General features: G+C 39.1%; 1 protein-coding gene across 1 annotated transcript; it reads left to right on the forward strand.

Annotated features, from left to right (window-relative positions):
- Positions 1–491: 491 nt before the first annotated feature.
- Positions 492–11629, forward strand: LOC306854800 (uncharacterized protein; the record flags this gene model as incomplete). Its single annotated transcript, XM_079393028.1, has 5 exons — positions 492–701; positions 1692–1741; positions 1981–2074; positions 2267–2436; positions 2522–11629. Exons 2-5 carry the CDS (start codon positions 1739–1741, stop codon positions 11627–11629), a joined length of 9375 nt encoding a protein of 3124 aa, XP_079249154.1. The 5' UTR covers positions 492–701; positions 1692–1738.
- Positions 11630–12788: the final 1159 nt, after the last annotated feature.

The raw sequence follows: 12788 nt of genomic DNA on the forward strand, positions 1-12788 counted from the left end.
AGGGAAAATTGTTTGTTCTTGTATAAACGGTCCCATTTGTATGGTATTGTTTTAGAAGTAAATGTGTGGTGTTGTTTTTTTTAAGTGGTTGGTCTGTTGTTGTATTTATATTTATTGGTCTTCAAGAGGATCTACTCAAAGTACTTTTTCCCTCTTTTTCATTCGTGCAAACTAAGGTGTGAGAGTCCCACGGTGTTCAAATATTTATTTCTGTGGTTTGAATGCATTCGCTCTTCCGAGAATTCACAAAGCCTAATTAGTTTCATTAGAGGTGTGAACGCTCGTAAAAAGCCGTCTCCACCCAGAGCAACCTGGGTGAGTGACTACGCCTTGTACAGGTGGACGTTTTCCAACTTGTATGAGTCATATGGGAGTACATGTGTGCATAGTTTAATCCTATTTCATAACCATTCCTTTTGATTTTGTCCAATCAATCTAGAATTAGGGAGAGGTTTGTGTTTATGTCATCCTGCCTCCAATGCAGAACAAGCAGTGATGCTAAAGCTTTATGAAGTATGCGTTTGGCCTGGTTAAACCAGTTGGTCCACTCTTCAAGTGTATTACTTGCCACAGTGAGAATACCATAAACAGTGTGAAGAGAACAGAGGTAAACACAGTCTCATCCAGTGAAAACTGTCTTCAGCATGGCACATTATCACTGCTGGCACTGAACAAGGATTTAAAAGCTCACTGGATACAAGGTAAGGCTGTTCAAATTTACAACAGTACTTTGGACTGAACTATGTTGCGTAAAACACTCCGTATGGTACTTAAAGAAACGTTTAGCAAGCGCAGGTGTCCAGCTGTTTTTCTTATGAATGACTATGCAGCACTTGCACATGTTATGCTGATTTAATTGTTTTTACTGTCATTTTAATATTTCAAACTGCACTTAAGTTGTGTATTAAAGTATTGCACAGGGACAGTTATAAGATATGTAAAGTTGCGAATGTGTACATTTACATGATTTCTTTGGGGACCACTTTTTTTCTAAATACTGTTACTGACTATTACTCTGTATCAAAAAGAATGTTTCTGAAGCCCAATTTTAGGTCCTGTACCTGTAATTTGTGTTTACTGTAAATATAAAGGGTTAATAAATAGGTTTTGTGCAAGTTAAATAGATCATATACTGTAGATAATAGCTTGTAATTAGATGTTTTTGAAACCTGTTTCAATGAAATGAGACAATTGAGTCATTTTAATAAATAGTTGAGCAGATTATCAAAATCTGTGCCTTTACAGATGATCATGGGAGCACCTGGAACCTCTACGATTACGCATGTTTAATGCAGGGTGTGGTTAACAAGGCGAGGTCTGTTCATAGTTTCCATTGTCTGGCCTAACCTGTTCCTAACGCCCTCTTGTTACACTATCCCTGAACGATTCCTTGAATACCTCACACTTTCATCCGTCTGCCAGTGGGATAAATGCAGATGTTACGTTAAGCATTAACGTCTTTAAGGATGAATTGCACACCAAGATATATGTCCTTGTGTCAACTGGCAAAGTGTAAAGTTAATTTAAATGAAGTTAATGTTGTTTGCTTCATTTTGAGGCAAGGGCTTTTTTCATTCAATGATGTTCATAGTTCACATGTTCAAGTCATTAACAATTACATGTGTTAGTAGTAATTAGCACTGAAACGTGGGTGTCTTGTTGCCGCTCAATCATTTCTTTTGCATCAACAGGTTTGAGATTTGGAGGCTTTTCTTCACTGTAAATATATACTAGTGAAATGGTATGATATCTCTTTTTATATATATATATCCAATCTGTATTTGAACTATATTTTGTGTGATCTATCAAATATGTGCTTGTCATTATTAGGAATAAATTCTAAATTAATTAATTAAATATTACTAGCGCAGTTTGGCAGAGGTTTATATTTATCACCAAAAATCTTTATTTGGGGTTTTTTGCATTTAATTTAAAGAAATATGAAAAAAAAAAAACATGTTATTATCTTGTAACTTGCAGGCTCTTCGAAGAAGCTTCTCTGACAGCCTGCTACTTGAAGATGACAATGTGTCTGTAGAGGGTTTGGAATACACAGACCTGCACTTTTATGAAGGTTCAGTTTCATGACTTTGAATATTAATATTATTATTTTTTATTTTTTTAACATGTCATTGTGTATTAGAGCTTTAGATTGCTGGTTCACATTTACTGTGGAGAAAATGGCTTGCTGTGAACATTGATGGGGTGGAAATTTAAGGATAACTGTTTATGAAAGACTACATTTCATGTTACATTTCCATTTAAGATGACGAACTTGTGGGTGCCAGTGGTCAGTTTGAACTAAAGAGGAATGAACAAAAGAAGAATGAAGCTGTGGACATTTTAAAGTTGATTGATAATGACAAGGAGATAACAAAGCATGGTTTGAAATCCAGCAAGAGCTTGGAAAGCCTGGATATCAAAGCTCCAAATGAGGTCTGTGCACATCACATTCACTTTTATTTATTTTTTTACATGAAACCCCCAAACAAATTAATTTACAATTAAAATGTTTCAACAGGTGTGGAAAGATTCATATGACAAGCTCTTCAATGCTAAAGTCAAGAAATTCATCAAAGGAAATAAAACTCTTAAGGAAAACAGACATGACATACACAATGGGTCAGTGACAACCCAAACGCTTGACCGCAATAGCGGTCAAGTAAATGTTTCAGCTTTACTTGAGAATGCAGATCGAATGTGTCTCACTTCATATGAAACAGAATTTGACAATCAGGTGGGGCCAATCTATTATGATGCCAAGGATTCTGCAGGTGAATATGACTCCGAAATGTGTGTACAAGGATCTGACCTGCTCAGATCAGCAAAGATCAAAACCAATATTTCAAGAGATGTTCCATCACATTATTCCACAAAGAACTTGACCAGTGTTGATAGGGAGATCAACATACGTGGTGGAACATTTCCAGATCCAAAAATAGATGTTGGTGTTAATGCACCAGATTCAAATCTTACACTACCAAACACCCAAGGATCTCCTGTGATGCACCTCACAAAAGGACATTTTAAAGGCCCAAAAGCAGTGCTTAGTTCTTCTGATATGGATATGGATGTACCCTCGGTTAATGTCAAGAAGCCAAAATTTAAACTGCCAAAGTTTAGCCTCTCTGGAAACAAGAATACAGACATCAGTTATGATGGAAGTGTGAAGGGGTCAAAACTGGCATACCCTGAAGTAGCTGCAGATCTTAATGTTTCTGATATACAAATTGATGGACCAAAGGCTGATTTCAAAGGTCTAAAAACAGACCTTTCAGATATGGACATGTCATCTGGAAAACTGAAAACGCCCACTTTCAGCATGCCTAATTTTGACCTGTCGGGACCCAAAATAAAAACACCTGACTATGATCTGTCCGCTCCCAAATTTAAGGCAGACTTTGATTCACCAGACATCAACATCAGATCTCAAAAGCCAGATATCACAGCACCTGACATGGATGTTAATATGCCTGAAGGTACATTTAAAGGACCAAATTTCAAGAAACCCAATCTTGACTTGAATGCACCTGATCTCGGCATAAATGTTCCTACTGGTAACCTTAAACTGCCAAAGTTCGGTATCTCTGGTAGCAAGCCAGAAGGATCTGATCTTAAAATCAAATCTCCAGACCTGAATCTCAAAAGCCCCAAAATTAAGGGAGGAATCAATACCCCAGACATGGATCTGACTCTGCCTCAAACTGATTTGAAAGGCCCGAACCTAGATATCAAATCACCAGATATTGATGTTAATGGCCCATCAGGTAAATTGAATATGCCAAAAATAAAGATGCCCGGTTTTGGCCTATCGGGTTTGAAGGGGCCACATATGAACATGGATGCTGACATTGATAAACCAGACCTCAATCTGAGTGCATCAACTCCCAAACTAAATGCAGGGATAAGCAGTCCTGATATTGACATTCATGGACCTAATGTTGGTCTTACACGTCCAAAAACAGATCTTACTCTTCCAAACATGGACTTGCCATCTGGAAAAATGAAACGGCCAACTTTCAAGATGCCTGATTTTGGTCTTTCGGGACCTAAAATGAAAAAGCCTGACTATGATCTGACGACTCCAGACATAGATCTTTCAGCTCCAAAGTTTAAGGCAAATTTCAATTCACCAGATGTCACGGCACCAGACATCAATGTTGATTTCCCTAAAGGTAAAATTCAAGGACCAAATTTCAAGAAACCCCATCTTAATGTGAATGCACCTGACCTTGACATAAATGCCCCTTCAGGTAAACTGAAGCTGCCAAAGTTTGGTATCTCTGATAGTAACCCAAAAGGACCTGATCTTAAAATCAAATCACCTCGCCTGAATCTCAAAAGCCCCAAATTTAAGGGAGGAATCGATACTCCAGACATGGATCTGACTGTGCCTCAAACTGATTTGAAAGGCCCGAACCTAGATATCAAATCACCTGATATTGATGTTAATGGCCCTTCAGGTAAATTGAATATGCCAAAGCTAAAAATGCCCAGTTTTGGCCTGTCAGGCTTGAAAGGGCCACATGCGAAGATTGATGCTGACATTGATCAGCCCGACCTTAATCTGAATGCAACAACTCCCAAACTTAATGCAGGGATAAATGGGTTAAATGGTCCAGATTTTGATATTCATGGACCTAATGCTGATTTCAGTGGTCCAAAAACAGACCTTGCGCTTCCAGACATAGACATGCCATCTGGAAAACTGAAAATGCCCACTTTCAAGATGCCTGATTTTGGTCTCTCAGCACCAAAAATAAAGACGCCTGAATATGACCTGAAGACTCCTGAAATGGATCTGTCAGCTCCAAAGTTTAAGGCAGGTTTTGGTTCCCCAGATCTCAACATTGGAGGTCATAAGCCAGATATGACAGCACCTGACGTGAATGTTAATTTCCCAAAAGGAAGAATTAAAGGACCAAATTTCAAGAAACCCGATCTTGACATAAATGCACCTGATCTGAAGGGGAACATAAATTCTCCTTCAGCTAAACTGAAGCTGCCAAAATTTGGCTTCTCAAGTAGCAAGCCAAAGGGACCTGATTTTAAAATGAAATCTCCAAAGCTGAATTTCTCTAGCCCAAAAATGAAGGGAGAAATCAATACCCCAGACATGGATCTGACTCTGCCTAAAACAGATTTAAAAAACCCAAATGTAGATATCAAATCACCTGATATTGATGTCAATGGCCCTTCAGGTCAATTTAATATGCCAAAGTTGAAAATGCCCAGTTTTGGCCTGTCAGGTTTGAAAGGGCCACATATGAATGTGGATGCTGGCATTGACAAGCCTGACCTTAATCTAAGTGCATCAAGTCCCAAACTAAATGCAGGGATAAATAGTCCTGATATTGACATTCACGGACCTAATGTTGATCTCAAAGGCCCGAAAACAGATCTTAAACTTCCAAACATGGACATGCCATCTGGAAAAATGAAAATGCCAACTTTCAAGATGCCTGATTTTGGTCTCTCAGGACCCAAAATAAAGACTCCTGACTATGATCTGAAGACCCCGGAAATGGATCTTTCAGCTCCAAACTTTAACGCAGACTTTGATTCACCAGATATCACGGCACCTGACATGAATGTAGATTTCCCTAAAGGTAAAATTAAAGGACCCAATTTCAAGAAACCCAATCTTGATATGAATGCACCTGACCTTGACATCAGTGCCCCTTCAAGTAAATTGAAATTGCCAAAATTTGGCTTTTCTGGCAGTATGCCAAAAGGCCCAGCTATTAAAGTCAAATCTGCAGACTTGAATCTCAAAAGCCCCAAAATAAAGGGAGGAATCGATACCCCAGACATGGATCTGAATCTGCCTCAAACTGATTTAAAAGGCCCGAACCTAGATATCAACTCACCTGATATTGATGTGTATGGTCCATCAGGTAAATTTAATATGCCAAAGCTAAAGGTTCCCAGTTTTGGCCTGTCAGGTTTGAAAGGACCACATATGAACATGGATGCTGATATTGATCAGCCCGACCTCAATCTGAGCACATCAACTCCCAAACTACATGCAGGGATAAATAGTCCTGATATTGATGTACATGGACCTAATATTGATCTTAAAGGTCCAAGAACAGACCTTACTCTTCCAGACATTGACAAGCCTTCTGGAAAAATAAAAATGCCCACTTTAAAGATGCCTAAGTTTGGTGTCTCAGGACCAAAAATAAAGACGCCTGACTATGATTTGAAGACCCCTGAAATGGATCTATCAGCTCCAAAGTTTAAGGCAGACTTTGATTCTCCAGACCTGAATCTCAAAAGCCCCAAAATAACGGGAGGAATCAATATGCCAGATATGGATCTGACTCTGCCTCAAACTGATTTAAAAGGCCCGAACCTAGATATCAAAACACCTGATATTGACATTAATGGCCCTTCGGGTAAATTTAATATGCCAAAGCTAAAGATGCCCAGTTTTGGCTTGTCAGGTTTGAAAGGGCCACATATGAATGTGGGTGCTGATATTGATCAGCCCGACCTTAATCTGAGCGCATCAACTCCCAAACTACATGCCGGGTTAAGCAGTCCTGACATTGATGTACATGGACCTAATGTTGATCTCAAGGGTCCGAGAACAGACCTTACTTTTCCAGACATTGACAAGCCTTCTGGAAAAATGAAAATGCCCAATTTAAAGATGCCTAAGTTTGGTGTCTCGGGACCAAAAGTAAAGACGCCTGATTATGATCTAAAGACCCCTGAAATGGATTTGTCAGCTCCAAAGTTTAAGGCAGACTTTGATTCCCCAGACCTCAACATTAAAGGTCATAAGCCAGATATCACAGGTCCAGACATGAATCTTGATTTCCCTCAAGGTAAATTTACAGCACCAGACTTAAAGGCACCCAATCTTGACATGAATGCACCTGACCTCGACATCAATGCCCCTTCAGGTAAATTCAAGCTGCCAAAATTTGGATTTTCAGGTAATAAGCCAAAAGGCCCAGATCTTAAAATCAAATCTCCAAAGATGAATCTCAAAAGCCCCAAAATGAAGGGAGGAATAGATGCCCCAGACATGGATCTGACTCTGCCTCAAACTGATTTAAGGGGCCCAAACCTAGATTTCAAATCACCTGATATTGATGTTAATGGCCCTTCAGGTAAATTTGATATGCCGAAGCTAAAGATGCCCAGCTTTGGCCTGTCAGGTTTGAAAGGACCACATATGAACATGGATGCTGATATTGATCAGCCCGACCTCAATCTGAGCACATCAACTCCCAAACTACATGCAGGGATAAATAGTCCTGATATTGATGTACATGGACCTAATATTGATCTTAAAGGTCCAAGGACAGACCTTACTCTTCCAGACATTGACAAGCCTTCTGGAAAAATGAAAATGCCCACTTTAAAGATGCCCAAGTTTGGTGTCTCAGGACCAAAAATAAAGATGCCTGACTATGATTTGAAGACCCCTGAAATGGATCTATCAGCTCCAAAGTTTAAGGCAGACTTTGATTCTCCAGACCTGAATCTCAAAAGCCCCAAAATTAAGGGAGGATTCGATATCCCAGATATGGATCTGAATCTGCCTCAAACTGATTTAAAAGGCCCGAACCTAGATATCAAAACACCTGATATTGATATTAATGGCCCTTCGGGTAAATTTAATATGCCAAAGCTAAAGATGCCCAGTTTTGGCTTGACAGGTTTGAAAGGGCCACATATGAATGTGGATGCTGATATTGATCAGCCTGACCTTAATCTGAGCGCATCAACTCCCAAACTAAAGGCAGGGTTAAATAGTCCTGATTTTGATGTACATGGACCTAATGTTGATCTCAAAGGTCCAAGGACAGACCTTACTCTTCCAGACATTGACAAGCCTTCTGGAAAAATGAAAATGCCCACTTTAAAGATGCCTAAGTTTGGTGTCTCAGGACCAAAAATAAAGACGCCTGACTATGATTTGAAGACCCCTGAAATGGATCTATCAGCTCCAAAGTTTAAGGCAGACTTTGATTCTCCAGACCTGAATCTCAAAAGCCCCAAAATTAAGGGAGGATTCGATATCCCAGATATGGATCTGACTCTGCCTCAAACTGATCTGAAAGGCCCGAACCTAGATATCAAAACACCTGATATTGATATTAATGGCCCTTCGGGTAAATTTAATATGCCAAAGCTAAAGATGCCCAGTTTTGGCTTGACAGGTTTGAAAGGGCCACATATGAATGTGGATGCTGATATTGATCAGCCCGACCTTAATCTGAGCGCATCAACTCCCAAACTAAAGGCAGGGTTAAATAGTCCTGATTTTGATGTACATGGACCTAATGTTGATCTCAAAGGTCCAAGGACAGACCTTACTCTTCCAGACATTGACAAGCCTTCTGGAAAATTTAAAATGCCCACTTTAAAGATGCCCAAGTTTGGTGTCTCAGGGCCAAAAATAAAGACGCCTGACTATGATCTAAAGACCCCTGAAATGGATCTATCAGCTCCAAAGTTTAAGACAGACTTTGATTCCCCAGACCTCAAAATTAAAGGTCATAAGCCAGATATCACAGGTCCAGATATGAATCTTGATTTACCTAAAGGTAAATTTACAGCACCAGACTTAAAGACACCCAATCTTGACATGAATGCACCTGGCCTCAACATCAATGCTCCTTCAGGTAAACTGAAGAAGCCAAAATTCGGGATATCAGGTAGTAAGCCAAAAGGCCCAGATTTTAAAATCAAATATCCAAAGCTGTATTTCAAAAGCCCCAAAATGAAGGGAGGAATAGATGCCCCAGACATGGACTTGACTCTGCCTCAAACTGATTTAAAAGGCCCAAACCTAGATATCAAATCGCCTGATGTTGATATTAATGGCCCATCAGGTAAATTGAATATGCCAGAATTAAAGATGCCCAGTTTTGGCCTGTCAGGTATGAAAGGGCCACATATGAATGTGGATGCTGACATTAACAAGCCTAACCTTAATTTGAATGCATCAGCTCCTAAACTAAATGCAGGGTTAAGTGGTCCTGATATTGACTTAAATGGACCCAATGCTGATTTCAAAGGTCCTAAAACAAACCTTACTCTTCCAGACATTGACAAGCCTTCTGGAAAATTTAAAATGCCCACTTTAAAGATGCCCAAGTTTGGTGTCTCAGGGCCAAAAATAAAGACGCCTGACTATGATCTAAAGACCCCTGAAATGGATCTGTCAGCTCCAAAGTTTAAGGCAGACTTTGATTCCCCAGACCTCAATATTAAAGGTCATAAGCCAGATATCACAGGTCCAGACATGAATCTTGATTTCCCTCAAGGTAAATTTACAGCACCAGACTTAAAGACACCCAATCTTGACATGAATGCACCTGACCTTGACATAAATGCCCCTTCAGGTAAATTTAAGCTGCCAAAAGTTGGCTTCTCTGGTAGCAAGCCAAAAGCTCCAGATCTTAAAATCAAATCTCCAGACCTGAATCTCAAAAGCCCCAAAATTAAGGGGGGAATCAATACCCCAGACATGGATCTGACTCTGCCTCAAACTGATTTGAAAGGCCCGAACTTAGATGTCAATACACCTGATATTGATGTTAATGGCCCTTCAGGTAAATTGAATATGCCAAAGTTAAAGATGCCCAGTTTTGGCTTGTCAGGTTTGAAAGGGCCACATATGAATGTGGATGCTGACATTGATCAGCCCGACCTTAATTCGAATGCATTAGCTTCTAAACTAAATGCAGGGATAAATGGTCCTGATATTGACATTCATGGACCTAATGCTAATTTCAAGGGTCCAAAAACCAACCTTTCATTTCCAGACATGGACATGCCTTCTGGAAAACTGAAAATGCCCACCCTCAAGATGCCTGATGTTGGTTTCTCAGGACCCAAACTCAAAACATCGGGCTATGATCTGAATACCCCTAATATGGATCTGTCAGCTCCAAAGTTTAAGGCAGACTTTGATTCACCAGACCTCCGCATCAGAGGTCATAAGCCAGATATCACAACCCCAGACATGAATGCTGATTTACCTAAAGGTAAAATTAAAGAACCAAATTTCAAGAAACCCAATATTAATTTGAACACTCCAGACTTTGACATTGATGCACCTTCAAGTAAATTTAAACTGCCAACGCTGGGCTTCTCAGACAGCAAGCCAGAAGGACCTGATCTTAAAGTCAAATCTCCAAAGCTGAATCTTAAAAGCCCCAAAATAAAGGGAGGAATCGATACCCCAAACATGGATTTTACTTTGCCTCGGTCTGATTTGAAAGGCCCAAACCTAGATATCAAATCACCTGATATTGATTTTAATGGCCCTTCGGGTAAAATGAATATGCCAAAGTTAAAGATGCCGAGTATTGGCCTGTCAGGTTTGAAAGGGCCACATATGAATATGGATGCTGACATTGATCAGCCCGACCTTAATCTGAGCGCATCAGCTCCCAAAGTAAATGCTGGGATTAATCATCCTGATATTGACATTTATGGTCCTAATGTTGATCTTAAAGGTCCGAGAACAGACCTTACACTTCCAGACATGGACATGCGATCTGGTCAAATGAAAATGCCTGCTTTTAAGATCCCTGATATTGGTTTCTCAGCACCCAAAGTAAAGACACCTGAGTATGATCTAAAGACACCTAAAATGGACCTCTCGGCTCCGAAGTTTAAGACAGAATTTTATTCCTCAGACTTCAGTATCAGAGGTCATAACCCAGATATCACAGCCCCAGATATGAATGTTGATTTCCATAAAGGCAAAATAAAAGGACCAGATTTCAAGAAACCCAGTGTTGACGTGAACGCATCAGACTTTGACATTGATGCTCCTTCTGGGAAAATGAAACTATCAGGAAACATGCCAGAAGGAACAGATATTAAATTCAGCTATCCAAAGATGAATCTTAAAACCCCTCAATTTAAAGGAGGAATTGATAGCCCTGATTTTCATGGCCTGGGGTCTGATGTTGATTTTGGTACCTATACACAGATGCATGCTAACAGCTTTGCAGTCCCAAGAGGTAAAACAAAGGCAGCCAAAACATATGGTCTTGATGCTCCCTCAAGAGACGTCAGAATACCGACTCATCAGAAATACAGTGCCCCAGAATTTTACATGCAGGACCCCTATTATGTCTTGAACAGAGACATGAAAGTTTCAGGAAGAGCTCAGTGGCCTACAATGCAAAAACGTGTCTCTGATCAGACCAGAATCTCTGGAGTAGGTCCAACATCTTCAGATGTTTACTACAATGATATGTCTGGGGCATTCAGGTCAGGACATCATAAAGCAAAAACAAGTAACTTTGATATTGATGGCAACTGGAACAATATATCAGTGCCTAAACTTCCAGTTTCAAGAAATAGAGAACATGTAGCTGAGATAAATTCAAATATGGGAATGAATACCATGCAAAGATCAGGTTATAATGCAGGTTATTATAGGAAGATGGTTCCTAGACGTTATTACACTACTGATGATATATGCTACACTTACAAAGGGATGCCTAGAAGAGATGGATGGGCCAATGGGCAAATTTCCCATAGTCGCAGACAGACAATGAGACATCTGCAAATACATTCAATGGATCTGGAGGTTCCAGAAAGCACTTTGAAAGGGTTGAAATTTAACATTCTTAAACTAACATAGATCATTAAAACAAAGGGATGTGGGAGACCTTAGAAATCTAAGGTCCTTAGCAACCATGTTTGCAGGGCTGATAAGAACTAAAAGCATATTAAAAACTATAAAAACTTAAGAGTAGATATTGTAAATGTGCTTGAGCAAACTTTTTTTCTGCACTGCTTCTTAACACTGATGAACAAGCCTTTCCCTAAAGATGTTATATTTGAAATGTTAGCATAAACTTGCACTTACAGTATCACAGTTCATTAGGTTATAAGTTTTTAAAATAGTGTATGTACTATGTATGTGTGTGTGTGTGTGTGACAAAATATGTGGATCTTGCCTGATTAAATATTGTAAACCATATATATTTTATAAATTATGTAAAATGCTACAGTAATGTATAAATACAGTGTTCATGACATATACACATGTAAAAAGTTTTGTCTGGAAAACTGTTTGGATAATATCTCGTTTCCAACTTTTTTTGTGTGTTTACACATTTTTTGTGTTTTATGCTCATTGATACAGTAGGGGTATTTGTTTTGAAGGATTTATAAGTCATTTGTGAAATATTCCTACTAACATTGCTGCTTCAAGATACAAAAGCAGTTGTTGTTGTAGAATACTTAAAATAGTATGCAATTGAAATAAACATAATAGTGTACCCTTTTGTGAAGTGGTTATTTTGAAAAAGTATTTACCTAAATGCTACTTTAAAATACCTTGCTATATAAAGAGTATTTGCACATCATGACACAATCTGCATATACACTCTTAAAAATAAAGGTGCTTCACCATGCCATAGAAGAACTTTTTTTTTTTCATTTTAAATGGTTCCATGAAGAACCTTTAACATCTGCAGAACCTTTCTGTTTCACAAAAGTTTCTTTGTGGTGAAAGAAGGTTCTTCAGATTATAAAAAGGTAAGAAAGAGATGGATCTTTAAAGAACCTTTGACTGAATGTGTCTTCCCATGGACATATTTGCATACTAAATTGTGATTGATCTTGTGTCTGTCATCTATTTGCACGCTGAATTTTGCTGAACACATTTTGCACTGTATTTGTAGATTTTTTTGTGCTGCTGACTTTTGGAGCTGTGGCCTGGAGAGCTTTATCAGGTGCTGTTGTGATAGTGGGCATATGTGCTGGAAACCTCTAGGGTCATGTGTTAGTCCTGT

This window comes from Barbus barbus (assembly GCF_936440315.1).
Source record: "Barbus barbus genome assembly, chromosome: 35".
NCBI classification, from domain to species: domain Eukaryota; kingdom Metazoa; phylum Chordata; class Actinopteri; order Cypriniformes; family Cyprinidae; genus Barbus; species Barbus barbus.